General features: G+C 32.7%; 2 protein-coding genes across 3 annotated transcripts in view; one reads left to right on the top strand and one right to left on the bottom strand.

Moving 5' to 3' along the window:
• Positions 1-9,232: 9,232 nt before the first annotated feature.
• On the bottom strand, positions 9,233-24,637 carry LOC111054377 (ferritin heavy chain). Of its 2 annotated transcripts, none has more exons than XM_022341398.2 (6): positions 24,364-24,637; positions 21,173-21,293; positions 19,291-19,394; positions 17,203-17,367; positions 14,676-14,831; positions 9,233-9,747 (listed from the first exon to the last, which is right to left on the bottom strand). In XM_022341398.2, the coding sequence occupies exons 1-6, from the start codon at positions 24,367-24,369 to the stop codon at positions 9,589-9,591; spliced, it is 711 nt and encodes a 236-aa protein (XP_022197090.1). In that variant the 5' UTR covers positions 24,370-24,637; the 3' UTR covers positions 9,233-9,588. The 2 variants fall into 2 exon arrangements, with proteins under 2 accessions (XP_022197090.1, XP_039282226.1); XM_039426292.1 differs by lacking the exon at positions 21,173-21,293 and adding an exon at positions 23,271-23,391 and having other exon boundaries at positions 24,364-24,595.
• LOC111054378 (ferritin subunit) overlaps positions 24,587-25,723 on the top strand; it is a 28,477-nt gene continuing 27,340 nt past the window's right edge. Inside the window, exon 1 of the mRNA XM_039426293.1 lies at positions 24,587-24,995. Coding sequence (XP_039282227.1) covers positions 24,920-24,995 — 76 coding nt within the window. The 5' untranslated portion in view covers positions 24,587-24,919. The remainder of the gene's footprint in view (positions 24,996-25,723) is intronic.

Below are 25,723 nucleotides of genomic sequence, written 5' to 3'. Positions count from 1 at the left end.
ACAATTGCAGTGGAGAGATATAGGAGAAAAACGTTGCCGATCCTCTGTCTTGTCAATGCCCTCTGTAGACGGAAGCTGATACAGGTTTATTGATGTAATATTAACTGTTCATTCTCGTTTTGAATAATCAATTATATTTTATTAAGGAATGAATGATATTTTTTCAATAATTTCGTAATGAATTTTCATAATTAAGATGTAATAATTTTTTAATGAATTATTAATTCTACATTGTTGAAAGACGATCTGGCAACAGAGCAAAGCGAGAAAGAGATAGCGCTATCCGCTTTGTTAAATGATAGACAAGGATAGTAATACCATTGCTAATCAAGCACTGCTATTATAACGTGGACCTCAATATAGTTTAGTAGCATGGAAGAATATTCATCATTATAGATTTTTTCAAGGCCAATACAGTAATAACAAAGAAGGTCATAAAAATCATCATGATAATTTTAAAATGTCAGTGTAAATACATGCACTCCTCATTTAGTAATGATGGACCGTGTATTAATTGGAGAGAAAGTCTAAGAAAAAAAATGTAAATGAGGGTTCCCATTCCATGAGAGCAAATTAATCTCTTACCATCAATTTTCAATGTAAAAACGATCTTGAAATGCAAATGCTGCTCGTAATTTATTCTCAATTAGAAGCTGCCATTTTCAAGGGGCTTCTATTTTCAACTTAGAAACAATGAAGACGATACAGAGAAGCGGCTAGTTAGTGAGTCTTGAACTTTTTCGTTTGGATCTGAGTGAAAAAAAAGGAAATTGGAGCTCTGCTGCTGTGTTTTCTGACTATGCATTTCAGAAACTCATTCGAACATGAAGAAATATTCCGAAAGTTCTTGTTAGTGGTAAGGTCCCAAAGTTAGTTCTGTCTACTAAGTTGGTAAGGTTCAATCTAGCAGGGTAAATTTAGGCAGTCAATGAGACTCACGACTGTTATATTTCAGCTGGGGCCGCCTATGTCACTTGATCATGATGTTTGAAATGATTATTTCAGTCAGTCACGGTTTCTCTTAATGGCCAATGGATTGTTTTCATAGCCTGATGTCTATTGTTTGATCAGGCACGTATGGTACAGGTATTGTTTGATCTTCACTAATGAAGAACCAATAAGGGTGGATTGAAAAGTCTTATAAACTCATTAAAAGATAATACTCTTGAATTAATTTATCTCTACATCTTAAAATCAATCTTCTTTAATTTCTTATTGAAATTATTGTAAAACATTCCAATAAAAATCAGAGTTTCTTGAAAAAAAGGTTTTGTTGTATGATAAAAATTCCTAGATAAATTCGAAATCCTTAATTTTAAGTTATAATCAATGTTCTCTAACAAAATATACCATGATATTCCAGCCAATTCAATCCCATCCATGAGAAGAGAAAGAACCAAGATTTCTAATTGAAACTACTATAAAACATTTCAAGTATCATTTTTTATCATTTCGGGTTACCGAGATACACAGTTTTGAATATAGAAATTGGCATTTTTTTGTGTATGGAGATATGGGTTAAAATACATTCAATGAGGAATTTTCTCATTATGAAACTTGATGATACAAGATTTTGAACAGCCTAAGATGATTTCAGCCGAAATATGCGTTTTTTGTTAGGAAGGCCTTGAAAAGGTATTATAATGAAAAATTTGTATTGTGGCTGTTGGACATGTTTTTCTATTTTTGGGCGTATTCCCCCTCCCCCCACTACTAAATTCGAAAATTTCTAAGGAATCCTGTTCAGAACTAATTGTTCTTTTACGTGATGTGTAGTTCTTTATCATTACTAGAAAAATATCCAAGTTGTATAGGGTAAAAGTGGTAGATTTGCATAATTTTGAAAAACCCTTAAAAAATATCCCTTTTTTAAAAATTTGTAGCTCCGGAACCAAAAATGGTAGAGCCCTGCGCGATCACTCTATTTATTGCAAATATTATTATATCTAATCTTGTAATAAATAATGGTTTTACTCGAAAAACTCAAGGTTTTCGAGATTAAATGGAAAAAAGGCCGAAATTTTGGGGGGTTTTGGGGGTGAAGTCGCCCTCTGGCGTGTCAGCAAATTCCAGATTCGAATTCAGCGCCCCAAAATACATATAGAACCGTCGAGAAAAATTCTTTCGGGCTGTTTCCTGAAAAACGACCATTTGATTGGACTAATATAGGATACACTTGTTCATAACATAACATAATGTACTTAACATGATATGTTTTTTAACATAATATACCTTGATCTTTGAACTTATTCAATCTCATCTCTTATGAGAAAGAGCCAAAAATGTACAGGAGAGAACATTTTTGTGTACAGTACCGTATTGAGAAGAAATTATATCTACAGAAAGTTATCTCACAGTTATCAGACAGCTATTACACCACAAACAGTTATCATGAGCCAACTAAAGATGCTAATACCACGGAGTAAAGAGCTATTATAGTGGAGTAGCTAGAGTAAATAACTATAATTGTTTCCTCCGTTTGTGAAAATACTACTGTTTTTATATTTCAATCGTTTTTGTCTGCCAAAATTAATGAGAGTGAGTGTAGTAGCTCAACATTAGTTGTAAGTAGGAATGAGAAAAAACAAATAAATTGGGACCAGTTCCAAACTAACTTGTGAAAAACATTCATTAATCACTGTCCACAGTAGCTGAACAAATGACAGTGTTGGTCCGGCCGCGTAACAATTCCGAAAAGTATTATGCTGACAGCGTTGTTACATACAAGGAAGAAGGGGACAGGCACAGAAGAAGTTGATGAAACGCAAGTGGTGGAAAGGTGGAGAATTTCGTTCGTCCCAATTGAATTGTATGGGGAGTTATAACTTCAACCGGAGTTCAAATCGTGCGTTCAACGTTGAGCGCTTTTGATTAGAATACAAAACATGATTGTGCTCGCGGGGATCATCCGCCTCTCTGTGAGGGAAAGGAGGGAAATAGAGGGAAATGAGAGGGAAATATGGAGTGAGAAGGAAGAGTGGTGAAATGTAAGTTGTTGGGCCGGAGACGGCAAGCCAAGCGCAGCACATCCAGTTGGCAAAAAGTGAAGGGGCGAAGAGAATATCCAATTTGAAGTTCTCCTCTCGGCAATTATTATTCTAATCTCTCATTCTGGCGCACCGGGAATTTCTGCGTCATTTGCTGTTGTTATCTTTGAATTATGTTCTGTACGTAGCATCGGTTGCCTTACAATGCATGCTCGTTGACAATGACAACAGCGAATTTCAAACTCTTCCCCAAGAATACGCAAAGTTCTACGACTACGAATCCTTTCCTGCTCCCTCTGCTCCATGCTCTCTACAGAGGCCAAGCTGTTATTCTAAACATTTATCAAAGCTGCAAGCAGAGTGAAAGAAGTTACAAGTTGGAAATAATTGCTCTCCTGTATATGAGAAGTCCCAAATACAGTATCAGATACAACGAGACAGTACTATGTCGTAAAAAGAAATTATATCTTCTGAATGCTTAACATGTTATGAGAGTTGAGTACCGTACTAACATTTAATTAAATTCAATGTCTGTGCGAGGAGATACCAGCTTTTCTTTCAACATTCCAACATCAAATTCTCTCTACTGAACTACGAGGAGTATAAACTAAACTGAATAAGCGGAGTATTTTAAACTGAACTAAATATTTTTATTCAATTATTATAATTACCTTTCTACTGGCATTATCAATGAGAGATTTCCCCCAACTATTGTGGAGGTAGGCTGAATAGGGTTAAGTGAGGTAAAGACCATATCCAATATCTCTGAATATTGAAATTTTCCAAAATATTTGAGACCATTTATATTTTAATATTTGAAACGAAATAAAAAACTATCAAAAGTAGGCTACTCATCATTTAATTGCAATATTACTAGTTTAAACTCTTCAAGAGACATTTTTAAAGCATGTGGTCAGTGTGGAGTGTCTTTCAAGACATTTTAAAATGGCTCTTGAAGAGTTTAAACTAGAAATTGCAATGAAATGATGGGTAGCCTACTTTTGATAGTTTTTATTGCGTTTCAACTATTAATATATAAATGGTCTCAAATATTTTGGGGAATTTCAATATTCAGAGATATTGGATATGGTCTTTAGTAGTATAAGTAGTACAGTATTGCAATAAAATAAATGGTACTTTGGATATTTTTTATTGTTTTTTGAAAATTAGTAGCCCCCGAAAGAAGAGTGAATATCAATATTTCAATTTTTATTAGCACAAGGCAGATGGTAGGAGAAGCCCCTGAGCAATACAAATGTAATCCACATATAATATTAAAAATTCTTCATCATTATACTTGAACTAAAACGGTTAACGAATGAGAAGTAAAAGTAAGTGAGAGGTCAGGCGGTGTGTGGTATTGCTAGTCGCGGGCTGTTGTAGATTTCATTCTAGTGGTTCCCAAACTTTCAGGTTTGGGGACCACCTTTTAGGATGGCTATTAATTTTTTCGACCTCTTTTATTTTTGAGCCACTAGTAATCAAATGCATTTAGTAGCGGGGTCGTAGAGAATGCATTGAAAATCATAAAAAATCGTACGTTTAGGTGTATAGTTTGGGAGGTTATAACAATTCAAGAAGCCCGATTTTTTCATAGATTTTCAATTTATTTCTTAAATTATGTTCGGTTTGGCAGATTATACGATCTGGTGTTGAAATTATCACTTTTTTGATTTTCCTTTTTCATGGAGTTTTATTACAAAATTTACTCTAGAAATAGAATGACTTTTTTATTTATTTTATGGCGTGGCGAAGTTTGGACAGTAATGTCTCCTCTACTACTTAACCAGGAAACCGAGATGTTGTCGAATTTCTCCATACTGAGGTGAAATGAAAGAGATGTTGTCATCATGATTTGGAAGATGAATTATGTGGAACTGACAACATCTCTTTCATTCCACCTTATTTTTTATTACATTCAAAACTAGACCTACCGTATCCGCAATACAATCAATGATTTGGAAACTGAAAAAATTGATCAGAAATATAAGAAATAGAAAAAATACCGATCGAGTGATAATCTGTGATAAACTACAACAAATTCAAATTCTAAGTAGCGGTACCGGTAGTGCTTGTTCCATTTCTCAGCCCTTTCCCGACCATTGAATCATGAAACATATTGCTATGTTCCTATGTTGAAACATAAAATAAAATCGAAGCTGAGACCAATTCATAGTACGGTAAGCCTATCAATTTTAATTATTAATGTTTTCAAGTGCCACTTGGTCACCCACCAAAAATCTATTGACGATCTACCAATTGGGAACCGTTGTTTAAAACATTATTCATTTACTTTCAATGCAAGACTTGCTGTCAGTTTTTCACCGAAAAAAGCTTCAAATATGAGCGACGCTGGACACATTTAGGGCCGTTTGCACAGTCAAAGCTTAAATTGAATTTAACCAACTGGTGGCTTAAACTCAAAATGAAACACATTATAACAAACGAGACTTGATACGGATTTAATCCAGTTTAAAATGAAATTTAGTTTAAACTGTCACTGTGCAAACGGCCCTAAAAGACATATTTCGAGTTATTGAAATGGGCAACTGCATCTTATGTAATGAAAATGTAAATTTGAATCACAATTTTATTTTCTGGATTTAAAAGGTGTTTATAGTTTTATAAATGAATTTTTTAGATTGATGAATCATTATTTATTCAAATCGCGCATATTTTATGAAAGTCATCAATAATAGAGGTTGATATACATTAAAAAACACCTCATAGTTCTTCCTCAAGTTCATCACTCATATTTGGTAGATATTAGCACTCTACAATACGTCTCAATGAAACATAGGAGAATAATATATTTTCTAGTGACTAGTGATTGACTAAATTAATCAAACTCTGCTACATAGAAGAATAATTCACTACCTACTTTATGTAGGGAGAACCTGTGTGTATGTTTGAACCAAAGTAGGCAATGCAGTAGTCTGTGCTACTATGCAACTCAAACCAGCTGCTATGTTTGCTCAACGAACATATTTCAGCTTTTATTTTTAATCGCTAAATTAATAAAATAAATATTAAAAAATTACATTAATTTGCATCAATGTCAATCAAGAGCTGGAAAAAAGTTTTTTTCAAACACATTAACAACATATTGCAATGAAAGAAGTGATTGTTTTGATTCATGTAGTTGTTCTGAACAAAAATCACAGCTAAAGTCATCCACCAATCAGATCCTGAGTTTATTAAAAATAAATAAGCAGCTGAGCAGCAATATCCAGCCATGCTGTATACAAGAGCGTTCGAGCTTTTTGGCGTGACGAGCCAGTAATGCTGGATATGAGAGCTGTAGCAAACGATTCCCATTTTGTCAACCAGAGTTGTAGAGGAAATTTGTAGTAGCCAGTAACGCTGGATACAAGAGTGGAAGGACAGTCATACAAGTTCCCCAAGAGCGCAAAGGGTTAAATTATGTTCGGTTTGGTGTTGAATCACTTTTTATTAATTTGCCTTATTTATGGAGTTTTATTACAAAATTTACTCTAGAAATAGAATGACTTTTTTATTTATTTTATGGCGTGGCGAAGTTTGGACAGTAATGTCTGCTCTACTACTTAACCAGGAAACCGGGATGTTGTCGAATTTCTCCATACTGAGGTGAAATGAAAGAGATGTTGTCATCATGATTTGGAAGATGAATTATGTGGAACTGACAACATCTCTTTCATTCCACCTTATTTTTTATTACATTCAAAACTAGACCTACCGTATCCGCAATACAATCAATGATTTGGAAACTGAAAAAATTGATCAGAAATATAAGAAATAGAAAAAATACCGATCGAGTGATAATCTGTGATAAACTACAACAAATTCAAATTCTAAGTACCGGGTAGTGCTTGTTCCATTTCTCAGCCCTTTCCCGACCATTGAATCATGAAACATATTGCTATGTTCCTATGTTGAAACATAAAATAAAATCGAAGCTGAGACCAATTCATAGTAAGGTAAGCCTATCAATTTTAATTATTAATGTTTTCAAGTGCCACTTGGTCACCCACCAAAAATCTATTGACGATCTACCAATTGGGAACCGTTGTTTGAAACATTATTCATTTACTTTCAATGCAAGACTTGCTGTCAGTTTTTCACCGAAAAAAGCTTCAAATATGAGCGACGCTAAACACATTTAGGGCCGTTTGCACAGTCAAAGCTTAAATTGAATTTAACCAACTGGTGGCTTAAACTCAAAATGAAACACATTATAACAAACGAGACTTGATACGGATTTAATCCAGTTTAAAATGAAATTTAGTTTAAACTGTCACTGTGCAAACGGCCCTAAAAGACATATTTCGAGTTATTGAAATGGGCAACTGCATCTTATGTAATGAAAATGTAAATTTGAATCACAATTTTATTTTTGAATATAACAAAAGGTTTGAATTATTCAAGTTTAAACTATTTTTGAAACATAGGGGATTTGTCTACTTTGATGACTTGACAATCTGCGGGGCCACGCCAGGCAAGAATAATCCTCAAAGGACCGTGTTTGTGAGGGCCGAGACTCACGAGGCGTTTTTCAGACGAGCTTCCTGTCGTGCCGTGCAGACTCATCTGTAAAACACCTCGTGTGTCTCAGCCGTCATTCTGTCTCCGGGCGAGTTGGATCAACTGGAGTTCCAACACATCCGACATCCCAAGGTTAGCCGCGCAGTCAGAGTCGAGTTGGAACGTGAGTGGGGTGACGTGGGGATGTTGGACTAAGTTCCAGGCCATATTGAACTTTTTTCAATTCCTTGCCCTACCTACCTAGTACAGATAAAATAAGTTTGGATCCATTTTAGACTATTCAGTCACTGAACGTATCTTTTTCAGAATTAGGTATATTATTTCTAGATTGAAAATACGGATTTATCCTTTTTATTTATCTCTTTTCTGTATAGGGTAATTGTAATATAGATATAAAGAAAATGAAAATATTAATTTAAAGAAAATGAAAATATTTAAAGAAAATGAAAATCTCAGTACCCTTTTTTTGAAAAATTAATTTTCAAAAAAGGGTACTGAGATTTTCATTTTCTTTATATCTAGATTTATCCTTACTTGTATCAACTTGAAAACCCTTGAACGCAAATGGCCAGATCACATAAATCTGATCAAATTATTCTTTTTTCACAATGAAGCACAGATTGGGAGAGAAAAACTAAGAATACCTTGTACTATTTCTCTCCCAAATTTAGGTAACATTATAAGTCCAAATGAGGTTATGTCTTCTAGATTTCCACAAAATGTTCTGTCAAAAATTTTTATACAAACCATTTTTTTAAATTTAGATGTTCCAAATACCAAAATAATAATAATCAGATTCACATCATGTTTCTTATAATCGATGAGACACTTTGAGTGATACAATTTTCCAGTTTTAGACCAGAAAAGTTCTCAAGTTATGGGCCAGGTTGCACAAGAGCATGTTGAATTTTAATCATGATTTAATACCACGAGAACCAATCAGAAGCCTTCTTTGCAGAAGAGCCATCTCTGATTGGTTCTCATAAAATTTTTCATTTTAAAAATTCAACAGCCTTTTGTGCAACTGGGCCATAGTCAGTCATTTCTCTGCATCTGTTTTTGCCTTATTCATGATAGATTAGAGCCAATTTCAAAAATAAAAGACACGATGTTGACACTATTTGAAATAGAAGACATTGATGTTGTTAATACCACTATATTAATTTGAAATACTACATGTATATGATCACGGCTGAAGATGTGGCAGGTTTTGGTACGGCACCTAGGCACTAAACATATAGTGTGTTAGTGGTGACTTATTAAGAATATCAATGAATTTTTCTTTTTATTAAGGAGGAACACCAAAAAATCTCCTCACGATCAATTAGTAGTAACCATTTCCTTGATGAAATATGCTCAGTAATTATGACATGTCACATCAATACTACGCTTGATAATGTAGTGCTTTGTGATTCAATAAATCCTATTCTATGTTAATAAAATAATTGCAAGGACCTCAGACAGTCATGAATAAGAGTTCAAAGTTTATTAGCACATTCAAAAGAAGTATAAAGTATTACTATAAAGCAGCATTCATGGAGAGTAATACTAGAATTTCAGGTCTTCAACTCATATCTACATGCATAGTTACTAGCCATAGCCATATTTCATAGTCTACATTTATACCTACTTATATTAATATCTTTGCAACTACATCTAACCCAACCTATCCAAAATCGATGACTAATCAATCTTAGGATCTCCCAATAAGACATCAAACATAATACCTAAAATATTTTATTCATAAGACTATAAACAAAGTTAGGATCATATTACACAAAACACACTTTGTAAACTTTCTTAGCACTTTGTTCGTTTGGTATAATAGTGAGCCTCTACAAGATATTTTACGACATTAACATGCATTAATATTTTACGATTGTTCCAATATTACAATAAGTTCGATACAGAGGCTCAAAGATATTTGTACGTTCAATTTGCATTAACATATATTGATATTTTATGATAGAAATATTACAACGTTCGATACAGAGGCTCAAGAGGATATTTGTACGCGATTGGAAAATAACATTCATAACAGTATATACAGAGTGAACAGAGCCGCAATGGAGAGCATCTAGGCCTTGAGAAGGAACTCATCGAACATGAAAGTTGCAAGATTGGCGTCCACTCCTCTGGTCTGAGTGATCTTGTGAAGGTCATTCACGTGACCGGTCAGGGTGCGGATAGTGTCGGCATGCTTGTGCACGTACGTGTTCTCCAGGAATGACATCACCTGGAAAAGTACCAAAAATTGAGTAAATTTCGAAAGAAAATAATATATTTTTCAATGCAATTATACTCTCTCCAAACAGGCATGAGCTCTGAAGGATTAGGCCGACCTTCCTACTACTCACACACACAAGCGCAGTCTCCTTTTGTGTGAGTAAATTGATTGAGTACTTTATTTATGTAGATTACAATATATACTGGCTTATACACTTATATACAATAGCTTACAATACAGCAAAATTATAAATAGCTGAGTGATAGATCAGACATATACATATTCATTCATAGAAGATCCATTAGTGAAGGTCATCGATATATAGAACATATGTAATATACTACGTAGTATACATAGTTTATCAATGGCACAGGTAGGCCGGGCATGTGTGCCTGCGCGTGGGGGAGCGAGGGTCGGCTTACTCTTTCAGGGCTCATGGCAGTTTGGACAGACTATAGTACAATACCTACAATGTATCCTTAGTTATTCTCTCCCGATCAGTGTCTTTTTTATAAATGACTAGCAGGTAACCCGTGCTCCGCAAGGGTCTAATTAAATTTTTGACCTACTGAAATCTTGAAAAATTTAATATAGACCTATCACCATCCTCGGTAAATTAAGAATCTATATGCGAAATTACAAGTAAATCAGTTGATTTGTTCAGACGTGATGATGCGTCTTTTGTGAATGTCCTATCCCTTACGTGTATAAGCCAATTCTTCCTTTTATTATATTCTTATTAAATCGATAAAACAAGTAGTTTGACTTCTCTTATAGAGTATTTCATTAGGGCTACTTGAATTGTTAATAAATGAAGAATTAATTTCATAGTACACTTTGGTTTCTTCAAAACTTTTCTAAAACTAGTTGGTTGTTGTATTTTATATAAAAAAGTTTTGAAGAAAACAAAGGGTACTGTGAAATTATTTCAATTTATATCAATTAATTTTACTTCTTCTACTTTGGCTAATGCAAACTACAATATTCTAACTTGAATTGATAGAAGAAAAGAACATTATGAAGAATGAAAGTTGTATAGTGACTGAAGTTTTGGTATTTCTCCATAATGAATGAAAACAAAGTAGTATGTTGTACTGTATAGTCCATGTTGTTAGCACTATTTAATTTTTTTCCAATTTTCGCAAAGAAGAACACGATATCATGGCTTCATAGAGTAGTAAACATTACAGTAACTATATTACCCACAGTATGGCCATTGGATTTTTTCCCCGCCGCCGCCATGAAGATTCTAAATATTTGAATTTTACAATGGAGCTTATAGGCGATAAGTAAGATCGCTTGCCTTTACTTATTAAGGCCGTGTAAAGGCTAAAAATAAACTTTCTACTCGTGATATTATTCCAAGTTTTTCGATTTGTATATCATCAAGCTATCAAAATGAAAAAGTTCTCTCAGGAAAACAATTTTCTTTCTGATCATTACTTTTTGAGATATGAGCGACTGAAGTTTGAATTTTTGGGACAGAACATTTCAAAATCGATATGATATGAGATTCAGATTCTTCATGGTAGGCCTATTGTTGATCTAGTAAAACAAAATTTTTCTGAAAATATAAATTTTTGGAAAGTTATTCAATTTACCAAAAAAAAAAAAAACTCAACTAAAAGTTATTTTTGGTTATTTTTAGTAAATTGAATAACTATCTTAAAAATTGATATTTTCAGAAAAAAAAAATTGTTTTACTAGATCAATAATACCATGAAGAATCTATCCTCTAAATCTCATGGATTTATCTCTTACCGAATTTGAAATGTTCTGTCCCAAAAATTTAAACTTTAGGCGCTCATATCTCAAAAACTAATGATCAGAAAAAATGTTTTCCTGAGAAAACTTTTTCTTTTTGATAGCTTAATGATAAACAAATAAAAAAACTTTGAGAAATATCTCGAGTAAAAAGTTTATTTTTAGCCTTTGCTCAGCCTTAAAGCATATTTTTGTGATTATTAACTTCGATATAATTTCTTTAATGTTTTCTCTATATTACCAACTTGGAATAGTAATACGTAGATAATAGCGAGTAAAAATGAAAGGTAGGTAACGTAACCTGAAAGCTGAATCTCCAAAAAGCTTTTGAAATATGTCATGATATTATAATAAATTTCGTTCCATTGACAAAGAATAATGAAGTTCTCATATCTATTTGTAGAAATATGATGAAATTCGAATCACAATAGATTCCATAACATTCAAATATTTTTTCTATTAGTTAACAGCCAATAAGCCTGACGAAAATATTTTAAACACAATATTGGATACAAACTGTGGAAAAGCCTATTGTTCTAGCCATAGTTCTACTTAATGATTTTAATAAACATGTAAGCAATTGAAAAAGAAAACACATAACCCATAACCATTTTTATTCATATTTAGTGATATTTCAAATCTTAAGCTCGTGGTAATGCAAATTTAAATCCATATTATATCAGTAACTATTGACCAATAATTATTGAACATGTTATGGATAGGGTACTCAGTAATGAAGAGAATCAATAATGAAGACGTACTAATTAATCAACACTTAATCACGGTTAAAAATTTCATAAAATGTTATATTTAATTGAGCCGCAAAAAGTATTTTGAAATTGGATTATTTAAAGTTCGATCCAATAAATTGGATGAGGTAATACAATAAAATTGAAATTTATCTTTCTGCATATTTATCTAGATTACTGGTTCCCAATAAGTGGTCTGCGATGAGACCGAAGGCAGGAAAATTAATGTTTCAAGCTTTATTAGTGTTTTTAAAATTTTCTTCATTGCCTATATTAAAGTATAATCAATTTCCCTTCGAAAATGATATATCAAACTCATCGTGGGTTCAAAATATGTTTACAATCGGTAAAAGAAGTGATAAGTTCCAAATTTCTAATGCTATAAGATAGGACTTGAAAGTTTGTTTGGAATCTTAATGGCGGATTTGTACCATGTGACCGAGCTAACCAATCAGAAGCTTGACAGTCAATGGCCATACTATGGGTAATATAGAAACTGTAGTAAACATCATAGCTGAAAATGTGATTCGTTAAGCCATGGAAACAGAGACTCCATTTTGTAAAAATTAGAAAAATTACCAAATTTTAAAACTAAAATAAAATTAAGTAAGACCAATAAACTGAATAGTCATTGACAACATATGTTTTTTTTTTTCATCAGTTTATTAAAACCCATTAAAAAAAGCCGAAAATACTGAAGTTCACGCTTGAAAATGAAAATGATTATTTGAGATCTTCAGTCTTAATATTGTCAATATTATGGACAATTATGTCTGAAGATCTCAAATAATCATATACATTTTCAAACGTGAACTTTGGTTTCACATTAATAAAATATAAAAAATCTTCAATTTAAATTCCAACGCTTGAATGTCAAACACAATAACTGATACAATCGAATCCTATTATAACAGTATTTGGTGATATCATTTGTAGTATGGTCAATGATATGTCAATAGGAAGTTTCTAATGATGTAACACTGCGAGTTCTCATTGAGTGCGAAAATCAAACAGACCATCTCAGCTTTCTAAAAGAAGACTAACATTTGACCAATATCAATTGTTAATTATTTATTTCAGAAACTGTTGTTGTTGAGATGTTGTGATATCTCTATCCATAATGAAAACACTGGGATGTTGTCAGTAATAAATTGGTGTTGAAACATGTATGTGATTTTACAATAAATTAGTGATATTTCTGACTACATCCCGGATTAGAAGTGTTGTGGCTGGATTAGAAGTGTTGTGGATGGATTAGAAGTGTTGTGGATGGATTAGAAGTGTTGTGGATGGATTAGAAGTGTTGTGGATGGATTAGAAGTGTTGTGGATGGATTAGAAGTGTTGTGGATGGATTAGAAGTGTTGTGGATGGATTAGAAGTGTTGTGGATGGATTAGAAGTGTTGTGGCTGGATTAGAAGTGTTGTGGATGGATTAGAAGTGTTGTGGATGGATTAGAAGTGTTGTGGATGGATTAGAAGTGTTGTGGATGGATTAGAAGTGTTGTGGATGGATTAGAAGTGTTGTGGATGGATTAGAAGTGTTGTGGATGGATTAGAAGTGTTGTGGATGGATTAGAAGTGTTGTGGATGGATTAGAAGTGTTGTGGATGGATTAGAAGTGTTGTGGATGGATTAGAAGTGTTGTGGATGGATTAGAAGTGTTGTGTATGGATTAGAAGTGTTGTGGATGGATTAGAAGTGTTGTGGATGGATTAAAAGTGTTGTGGATGTATTAGAAGTGTTTTGGATGGATTAGAAGTGTTTTGGATGGATTAGAAGTGTTGTGGATGGATTAGAAGTGTTATAAACCATGAGTTATGACGGTCCACTGGGCAATCAAAATTATACATAATTTGAAAGTAGAAATTGAATAAGGATTCGTCACGATTTGTGGTGGCTTACTTTTCTAGACATCACAGAATTATTAACTACAATAATGTGTGTAATGTGTATAAGGAATTCCTAAAGGGGCGATTACATTAGTCAAGTTTACTTGAATTCAAGTTTTGTATAAAATGAATGTTTTATGCAAGTCAAATTTACAATAACAAAAACTTGAATCCACTATACCAATGTAGACCCGTCTTAAAGTTTTGTAGATGTTGAACATGTTTGACATCTGGATTGAACTTGAATCATGAAGGTACAATCCATACTACAAATAGAAAAATGAGATGAAACCAGTTGTCAGTCAATGTAGAATGTATAAAAACAACTAAATAGAAAATTATAATGCAAGAAAAGTCTGAAAAGTAAGAAAAAACTTCGAGATTAATACGATTTTTCAATTTATAATTATATTATATTGAGGTTATGAAAACTTGACTTCAAGTTTTCAAAACCGCCCATTCAACTCAAACGTTAAAAAACTTGAATTCAAGTAAATTTCTACTGGCAGAAGAAAATCATTTTAAATAATTACCTCAGCATCATGGGGTTTATCCTTGGAATGGCTGGCAGCATTGTGATGAATGTCGTGAGCCTTTTCAGCGAGGAATTTGTTCATTTCCAGTGCCATGGACAAACTTTTCAATTCACTGATTTCAGGGTAAGTTGAGATTTCTGTCAAGCTCTTGGTCTGCAAAAACATGTAAAATAAGCTGATTAGAAACAATTTGCTAGCGACAACTACTGTTATTATCATACTTATCTTAATGATAATGAACAAATAGAAAGGTATATTACTTTGGATTTTAATTACAGTAAATTTTACTGTTCAAGTTACCATTCTCAACCGTTTTTCTCAGATAACTCAATAGAACACTACAATGGATCAGAACTTTTTTATAAGCTTTAACGGATTTTATCAAGTTGTGTAAATCTGAATGATTCAATAGATAATTGTACACTACAATGGATCAGAACATTTTTATAAGCTTCAACATTTTATATCACGTTGTGTAATTTTGAATGATTGAATAAATAATAATAATAAACTTTATTGTCAAAAAACAATGTATACAAAATAATACTCAATCATTTAGAGTCTAAATTATTAAGAGTCTAGAGACTCTTAATTTCTAGACTCATTAGAGTCTAGTTGACAATAAATATACTCTCATCCAAGGGAAGCATTGATTGTAAGATTGAGCAATAAAGAGCTTACATAAATTATTTCAATATTAGGTATAAAATATTGAAAGGAATTTATATATACTTCCAAGTAATAAATTGATTAAAACTGGCATAAACTTGAGAGTGAAGATAAAATAATGGATATGATTTAAAATTCTTGGTATCAACATTTTTTCTTTATAGCAGAAATATCAAACTTTCCATAGAAAAAAAAAAATTGGTATTTGAAACGTCAAGTGGGTAATCAAACACGTGTATTTGTATGCTTGTTTCATTCATGAAATTCTCAAATCTAGATTGATAAATCTCAAGACTGAAAATCCGTCCTGACAGATGAAATTGATAAGTTTGAGTGTTGCACAGCCACAAGTTTATGAAGATTATGCCACTTGAAAATTCTACATAATTGGCCTCAAGTTCAGTTTAGAAATCTCAAGTAAAGTTTTGCATCATGTGATGACTGATTAAAACTTTCAACAAAAATTCATTTAAACATTTACTTTGAAACCATAATTTATCAGCAATGGAAAGAGATGATTAACGAGTCTTCTTCGAATTTCGTGTCTGGAGCCACCATTAAACATTCTTCAAAATGTTGCCGCAGAAACTGCTTTGTCATTCGCTAACATGAGGTCATCTATATCTATTAATATAATAAAGGGAAACATGTACGGGATAGGAAATATACGAATGACGCATTATCAACTACTGATACTGAACTGATTAACTTGAAATTTTGAAGATTCTTAATTTACCAAGAATGGACAGGTTTATTTCTATCGATATTGATAAATTCATTCTAATTCAATAATTTGAACAAATTTCTTCATAGTTTAAGTTACTAGAAAAGCCCCAAAACAGGGCTTTCTCCAAGTGACTCCGTAGCTTAGTTGGTAGCGAGCGCGGTTGATGAATCAAAGGTTGCGGGTTCGAGACATATTAAGGCTGTGCAAAGGCTAAAAATAAACTTTCTACTCGTGATATTTTTCAAAGTTTTTCGATTTGTGTATCATCAAGCTATCATAATGAAAAAGTTTTTTCAGGAAAAATTTCTTTTTCTGATCATTACTTTTTGAGATATGAGCTCCTAAAAATTAAATTTTTGGGACAGAACATTTCAAATTCGGTAAGAGATGAATCCATGAGATTAAGAGAATAGATTCTTTATGGTATTGTTGATCTAGTAGAACAAAAATTTTCTGAAAATATCAATTTTCAAGATAGTTATTAAAGATAGTAAGATAGTTTACTAAAAATGACCAAAAATAACTTTTAGTTGAGTTATTTTGGGTAAATTGAATAACTTTTTCTAAAAATGATATTTTCAGAAAATTTTTGTTTTACTAGATCAACAATCCATCCTCTAAATCTCATGGATTTATATTTTACCGAATTTGAAATATTCTGTCCCAAAAATTCAAACTTCAGGCTCTCATATCTCAAAAAGTAATGATCGGAAAAAATGTTTTCCTGAGAAAAATTTCTCATTTTGATAGCTTGATGATAATTATACAAATCGAAAAACTTAGAAAAATATCACGAGTAGAAAGTTTATTTTTAGCCTTTGCACAGCCTTAAACCCACTCTTTTGCTGGTTTTTCAACTCTTATAGATTTTCCAAGTAATTTTGAACACAATAATAAATAATTATCCTATTTTTATGTTTCCTGGACATTAGGAGATTGCATTTTCCAACACCAAATTGTCCTCAGTGCAAGCACGGGTGACATACTAATCTATAATACAAGATAATAATTATCTCTTTTCTGTTTAGGGTTACTTGTAATATAAATAATTCAAAAAGGGTACTGAGATTTGTATTTCTATTTATAAGATAATAATTACTTTCCAATTGAAAATACAACTATACTCACGTTGTTGCTGTACTGGTAAGGAGTGATCTTCAAATTGACATCATAACCACGGCTGGTGATGTACTTCATCAGTTCAATGCTTTCTTCCCAGGATTTGTCAGCCAGACCCCTGTACAGTTTTTCGAACCCTGGACGATTGCTCTTGTAGTTTCCGAACTTAGTAGCCTGATAAGAAGAACAAAAATTGAGATTTGTTGAACTTGATAAACTTATGCTTCAAGTTCTTTTTTACTATTGATAAATTTATTATAGTGTATATTATGTGACTGTATGTATCAATTGTATAAGGAACAAATAAATTTGAATTTGATAAGATCTGAAGCAACAGCAAGCATTTATTGCTAGAGAAACAAATTGAGAAAATTACTAAAACAGTTGAAAAATGACAGTATTATCAGCATATAATCTGTATTCAAAATCTGAATGAAAAGATCTGATAGGATTATTTTAAAGTTCATCAAAACTTTATTGTTGGACACTTAGCACTTGGAAATTAGCTTTAGGCTAGGCGTACACCATTTAGTCAAGGCAAGACATGATCAGACCCGTTTAGTCACAATACTTCTCCACTACATATCGCTGAATAGTTCTCAAATTAATATTTTATTACGTTTGTTCATGAGACGATTATTAAAAATCTATTTTCTTTAAATCATAGTCCAGTCTAGAACCCAAACACAAATATATTGTAAGGCGCACACCAGTTAGTCAAGACAAGACATGATCAGACACGTTTAGTCACAATACTTCACATTGTTGCTTATGACGCAACTCACACTGATTAGTCATTGCAATTAGGCATGTCTTCATGAGCAACTATATGAAGTATTGTGACTGAACGTGTCTGATCATGTCTTGTCTTGACTAACTGGTGTGCGCCTAGCCTTAGATTTAAAGTGAAGTTTAGAGGTTGAGAGTTTGTCAATGATTCATTAATGTAATTTCTCTTGATTAGTCACGTTTCTATACAAGGAATGAATCATAAAGATTAGATTAGGCTGAGAAAACCAAATTGATTTGATGATTGGTATGGAGAGGGCTTGAATTAATCATGCTTAGGTTTTATTATAAGTGATAACAATATACTATAGTGAGGTCCACGTTATAATGGCAGTAGATTAAGATAGAAGAATAGCGATGCCGATTCTCTGTACTAATTATTTATATTTCTAAACTGTCAAAAACATAATTGGCATCGTTGTTGACCTAGAAAAGGATAGTACAAATGTCGAATGATAGACAAGGATAGCAAAACCAAAGTTGATCAAATACTGTCTTTATAACGTGGACCTCACTATAAATACAGTTATTAGGACTGAATCATTTTATAATCACATATACTGATTTCCTAATAGCCACATTCATTGCAGTGACCGATATTTTTACTCAGTAGTTGATGTTCACAATGTAAATAAAACTTGAATCAGTTGGAAAATACATGTACATGTTGAAATTATTGTTAGAGCAATTCAAATGGATGCATTACATGAATCTTAAGGAAATTGATATTCCATAAAATTGGAAGCAAAATCAAAATTTCTAGAAGATAAACTGTACTTACTACAGAAAATATATTATAATATTTTTCTATATTATTATACAAAACTTGACTGTCTCAAATGTATCAATATTATTCACTCGACATGAATGGAAGCAGACTACATTTGAGTAAACCTACTAAAGTGATAGAGACACAGAAATTTTATAAAAAATTATTGATTTTCATAAATTATATAGAGAAGAATAATGTTACAAGAATGCAATAATTTTAATTTCCCCATGCAATGATAAGACACATAATATTGAATAATTGATGTATGAATTCAGGGCTACTTTCCTGTATTTACAGAATAGAATTACAGAACCCTTTAAAATAATAGAATACAAATTAAAATTTCGTGATCACCGAAACTAGTAGCCTAATTACAATTTGTATTCTCATTCTACCATTTTAAAGGGTACTATAATTCTATTTTATGAATAATTGATATATTGTAAGGGATTGCTTCTATTGTATGGACTGCTTCAGACCATAGAGTAAAGATACTGACCAAGATACCTTGATTATTTGTCTCTGTTCAGACTTACCATGGTCAAGAACTGGAAACTTTGCTCGATTTGAGTGACAACAAACTGCTGAAGATCGCTATGCACATGATGGAATCCGGAGTATTGTGCATTACAATCGGAAACTGGAACATAAGTAGATAAATTACTGATTGCACTGCTATTTTCACAAGTGCTCTAGAATTCAGCAGAATAGAAGTGGAAAATGTGTAGAGATGACTGACTGTTGAAACTTTGCTACCTTGGGCTACTTTTTAACAAATTAATAAAAACAATATAAAAATCTTGTAGTACCCTCTATTTTTTAAAAACTTTAAAATAGTTCAACAACTATAGTGAGGTCCATGTTATAATGACAGTGGATAAAGATAGAAGAATAGCGATGCCGATTCTCTTCATTAATTAATTATATTTCTACACTGTCAAAAACATGATTGGCATCGTTGTGGACCTAGAAAAGGATAGAACCACCGGCTTTGTCGAATGATAGACAAGGATAGCGAAACCAAAGTTGATCAAATACTGTCATTATAACGTGGACCTCACTATAGTTTCGACCCTAGCTTAGGTCATTTTCAATTGGTCGAAACTAGTTGTTGAACTATTTTAAAGTTTTTAAAAAATAAAGGGTACTACAATATTTTTATTAATATTTTTTATGGAGTATATTTCATTTTTGTGGTGCGATTTATTTATTGAATGCAAATATTTTTGAGATGAAATAAAAAAGAGTACTTAGTAGTAGTAATATTTGGTTTATTTGAACATTGTATGTATCAAGTTGAATCTCTTATAAAGAATGAACCTTAGTTTCTGACCAAATTTGACCGAGGATAGTCGCCAATAAAAAAGTAAATGCATATGACTTTTTGTTGGTAGAGTCCCTCGCGAGGGGGGGTCCGGCGCCTGGCCTGATATTATAGCCGTCAATAGGCCTTAACACTATTAAAGTGTTAAGCTGCGTCCACACCAAAGTTATTAACAAAATGTTAATAACTTAATTCTGATAAATTCTATCAGATTGGACATAACTTATCATACACATGATGAACAGATGTGTTTGTCAAGTTCCGTTTAATCAAATAGAATCTATAATGATTAAGTTAGTAACATTTTGTTAATAACTTTGGTGTAAACCCAGCTTTACACTTTGAATATCTCCATATATTGCCAAGCAGTAAATCTTCGATTATATAAATAATATAATATATAATATAAATAATAATATTATTAAAAACTCTACCGTACTAGTGATCCAATAACTATTATCACTTGATAATAATAATAGGCTATAATAATAAATAAAATACTGAGGGTGATGCCCACATAAGCTCATAGGCTTGTGCGTGGGTAATGAGTGAGAGGGATGATGATGAGAGATGACTACTTTTTAGGTAGTCGGGACCGACGAATTATCTATCTACTCCTCCGAAAGACGGTGTGGCCATATCTATGTGATTGTGCGCTGTGGTCAAAAACGTTTGCCCCGGTCGAGATTCGAACTCGGGTTCTCTTGATTATTGGACCGGCAAGTTATCACTTACTCCAACGAGCCACCCTAAGTATTTATAGATCTTAATATTATAAAACATTTATTTAGATAGATATAGATAGAAGAGCTTAGGCTTTTTCAATGATAACTTCTTGAACCTTTTCCAGGTCTTCTGTATCAAGGAAATATACATGTTCAAGTTCTTACTTATCTCCACACCTGTGTTACTGATTATTATTTAAATTTTGATGGTTGTAGGCTGAACTTTATGGACTATATTGATTTTAAATCTCCTATCAAGCTTCAATTGGATAACACTTAAATTTATGTAGAGTTTTAACGGTTCTTATTTTTTATCTTATCAAAGTTCAACTTGATTATAAGATGATATAAACTACAAGGTTTAGTTACTTTTTTGTTCCGTTGCATGACAGAAGTTTGCAACCGACTTGACGCAGGCTCCTTTCTCGGCGTCAGGCTTAATCGACGCTGCGACAGCCAACAAGCTCAAGAACACACAGGCTATCAGTTTCTGAAAAAATCACATTATCATTATCAATTTATATTCAATAATTGAAACATTTATAATAATATCATCTTATTGTCATTTGGAAGAATAAAAAGTATAAACTCAATCTCTTACATAATTGAACATAATCTTTTAGGTTATTTAGACAAATCAGAATAAAAAATAAAAATACTTGGACAATTTCTTGATATTCAGATTTGCTACAGCTATGACCTTCCACTTTTGCTTTCGGAAGTGCTTATAATAGACAATGAGAATAATTATTATTCTCATATATATATTGTTTATTTTTCTGTGTGGCGAAAAATTACGTTCTCACCATGGGCAAAAATGTTTTTCCGGCTCTCAATCTTTTCTAGTCCTCGGCCTACGGCCTCGGACTTGAAAACCGATTTCGAGCCAGAAAAGTCTCATTTTCGGCCCTAGGTGCGAAATATACTATTTCCTACAGTTACCTTGAAAAGTGGCCATTGCTGCACTGATTACAGAACGCAAAGAATCACTTTTCCGCTCTAGAGCGGGAAAAATTTTTTCCTACAGTTACGTTGAAAAGTGGCCATTGCTGCACTGATTACAGAACGCAAAGAATCACTTTTCCGCTCTAGTGCGGGAAAAATTTTTCTGCACTCCAGATTTGCAACATGACAACGCAAAAAACTTAGTAGGTTATATGGAGCAACAGTGCAGCAAAATCAAAATGAAGTTGGTAACAGTGACTGGGCTGCTATAGTGAGCAGAGGTGCAACGAAGCACAACGAGCAAATTATTAATTATATATTATAACCAAGGACAACGTGGACTTTAGGATTTTAGGATTAAGGTTTTTATCAATAATAAAATTACACAGAAAAACATTTGATGGATTTCAGGCAATTTTACCCATAATTACCCACTTTTCATATTCAATGGTAACTGTAGGAAAAACTTAATGTGAAATACGTGCGCAAAGTTCCTCTGCTGCACTCAACAAACCATTCCGCCCTCGCCTACGGCTCGGGCGTAAACGTTTCTTTCGGTGCAGCAAACTGTTACTTTGCGCACTAGTTGCACAAATAACTATTCGACGTTTGTTTTTAATGCTTCTGTAGACGATAATAATTATTAAGGTTATAGTTAATCATTATTGATAGAATTGACAGGAATTGATAGACGTGTTTAATGCGATTGATGAAGATGACTGCGAAGAAATTTTGGAACTGAGAAAAATTGGGCAACAAGAAATTCATTTGAATTTCTGGGATGATAGAGAATTTTTAACGGTTTTGCTTGAGTAAAGCAAGTGTCGATTTAGTATTTGATTAAATAACCACTTGATAGAAAATAAGACAATTTTTATCAGTGATTTTTGACTATTGTCACTTGATAATAATAATAATAGGCTATAATAATATGTAATAGGCTATAATAAAATACTGAGGGTGATGCCCATATAAGCTCATAGGCTTGTGCGTGGGTAATGAGTGAGAGGGATGATGATGATGATGAGAGATGACTACTTTTTACCTCCAAAAGACGGGGTGGCCATATCTATGTGATTGTGCGCTGTGGTCAAAAACGTTTGCCCCGGTCGAGATTCGAACTCGGGTTCTCTTGATTATTATACCGGCAAGTTATCACTTACTCCAACGAGAAACCCTAAGTATTGATAGATCTTTATATTATAAAACATTTATTTAGATAGATATGAATAGAAGAGCTTTAGGCTTTTTCAATGATAACTTCTTGAACCTTTTCCAGGTCTTCTGTATCAAGAAAATATACATGTTCAAGTTCTTACTAATCTCCACACCTGTGCTACTGATTATTATTTAAAGTTTGATGGTTGTAGGCTGAACTTTATGGACAATATTGATTTTAAATCTCCTATCGAGCTTCAATTGGATAGCACTTAAATTTATGTAGAGTTTTAACGGTTCTTATTTTCATTTTATCAAAGTTCAACTTGATTATAAGATGATATAAACTACAAGGTTTAGTTACTTTTTTGTTCCGTTGCATGACAGAAGTTTGCAACCGACTTGACGCAGGCTCCTTTCTCGGCGTCAGGCTTAATCGACGCTGCGACAGCCAACAAGCTCAAGAACACACACGCTATCAGTTTCTGGAAAAATCACATTATCATTACCAATTTATATTGAATAATTTATACCAAATTAATATCATTTCAACATTTGAAAATTCTTGAAAAAGGGATAAGTGACATATTTATCAGTATTTCACCGAATGACAGGGTCAGCTATAATATCTGCTTCAATCTGTGGATTGATTAATAGGTAATATTTCTGAGAAATATGAAATATTAGAAGTAAGATTGAAAAAAAACAGTTTTGCTACAATTATGTAGTCAGGCTTTAAATATTACTAATGTAAACTTGTTACTTATGTTACAGCAATAAAAATAACATTTATTATTAAATTAACTTATATATGCTTTAAAACTTTTGCTTGTAAGAAAAAGGCTGATTTTCCTGCCGGAAAGTTTGGTTTGAAAACTTCTAATTTTAGAAAAATATTCCCCTCCCTTGTTCACAATGGTTTAAAGGTCTGAAAAGTGTTACCACTCATGTTATATAATTTTTCAATTTACACCCAGTCTCAACAATATACAACCGTGTGATCTACTGTTATGGAAACATACTTCAGTAGCTTAACTTGAATAACTTATAGTAGCCTATAGTATTAACTATTATGATTAAGATTGGCAAGGAGTTTGAAATTTGTTTATGGAAAAGAACACTTCATGGAAAAAAGAAAACAAGTGAATAACATTTTACCTAATTTTTATAGAAAATTTATCTTTATTTCTTACAAAGAATGCCACTTTAGCTAATGGTAGCCCTACTTTACCGGTAGCCTACCTTTATTGAAAATAAATAAAATAAGTACATAATTGAAATGAAACAACTAAAATCCAAACATAACAGAGCTGAGTCATTATAAGTTATAAAGTAGCCTAATTATTTTGAAATTTCAATGTTGAAAAAAATTAACAATTGCGTTGAAATCTTCCAAACTAGTAAACTAAATTTGATGATAGGAAACATTTTACAGTGAATTAGTAACTATGACTTACATGCATGATGACAGCTTAGAAAACACTTCAACTTGATTGCAATTTAATTTGCAATTTTTAAACTTAAAAACTTTTTGTTGTAGAAAACACTGTGTCTAACCAAATAATGGTGAACAATGAAAGCCAGCTGAAGTCCAGAACTAACCTGCCTGCCTGATCGCAGAATGCTTTTCCGTACTGACAGATAGGGGAGTGACGCATGCGCACAACTCCTATTTGCGTCGTAGAGATAATTTTCGACCCACTGCGCAAGCTCAGAACCCTCCACCCAGCATTCTTGAACACCGTGCTTTTATGAACAAGGGAAAAGATTTGGTGAAGCTATCCAACATCATATTATGACATGTATAAGTTGTAATTGATCACTGCTAATTTTTATCTTTTGTAAAGCGATTTGGTTCTCTTTTATAATCTAGATTGTTCAGAGTCCGCCTTCTATACCAGTGAGTGTAAAGGCTGACTTCAGTCGTGAGCTTTCTTGAAAAATTCGACGCACAGTTTTCTAACCTCAACGTTTGGCTTCTTTTTGTTCATTGAAAACAAAGTTCTATTCATAATGTCGTCGGTTATTACTTTTTTGCTAGCCTTCTGCATGATCCTGCTGGTTGAGTGTCAAAATGCCAATGACCGATGTAAGTATTTTTCAATAATAACTTATTTTAGACAATTCTTAAGCTTGATTCTTTGAAAACAGTTTTCATTTTCTTCACCTTTGTCAAAGTGTCAAAACATGTCTATTATAAATTAGTTTATTTCATTAACAAGACTTCAATGAATTTCTAGAGTATTTTTGCTTAGTGAGTAGCCTAAGTAAAGGTATCAAAACAAAATATTCTGCAGCTTAGGCTTTTTTGAAACACCCGTCTAATAGACTTGAATTAACTTAACAACTTTAAAACTTAGTTAAATCAACCCAAGAAAATTTGAACCTTACTTACATTGTTTACACTTTATCATAGAGTAAAGATACCGTTTAATACGTAGATTATACTTGTCTCTGGCGATACTTAGTAGTAGGCTTATGTACTGTTTACGCCGGTATGCCTTGGATAAGGCATGCTGGATTCCGCGGCCCATATATTACAGTGTCTCCCCGTGGACCGCCATAAAAATGCTCACGGTACCGTACTTGAGGCTGTCATTAAAAAATGTAGATTTCAAATAAGCAGTGTCAAATGTATGTAAGGTACTATACTGGTAACCTCAAATACAGATTCTTTAGTGGTGGATTTTATAAATACCATAATTGATACGATAGACAAAGGTGAGAAAATTATTGGCATATTTTAGATATGACACGTTTATTTGATAGTGTGCTTCATAATATTCTTTTGCACGTATTGGAGGAATTGGAAGTATA

Source organism: Nilaparvata lugens, chromosome 4, assembly GCF_014356525.2.
Source record: "Nilaparvata lugens isolate BPH chromosome 4, ASM1435652v1, whole genome shotgun sequence".
In the NCBI taxonomy this organism is placed as follows: domain Eukaryota; kingdom Metazoa; phylum Arthropoda; class Insecta; order Hemiptera; family Delphacidae; genus Nilaparvata; species Nilaparvata lugens.
The sequence above is the reverse complement of the archived record's forward strand: the minus strand, read 5'-3'. Positions and strand labels throughout refer to the sequence as shown.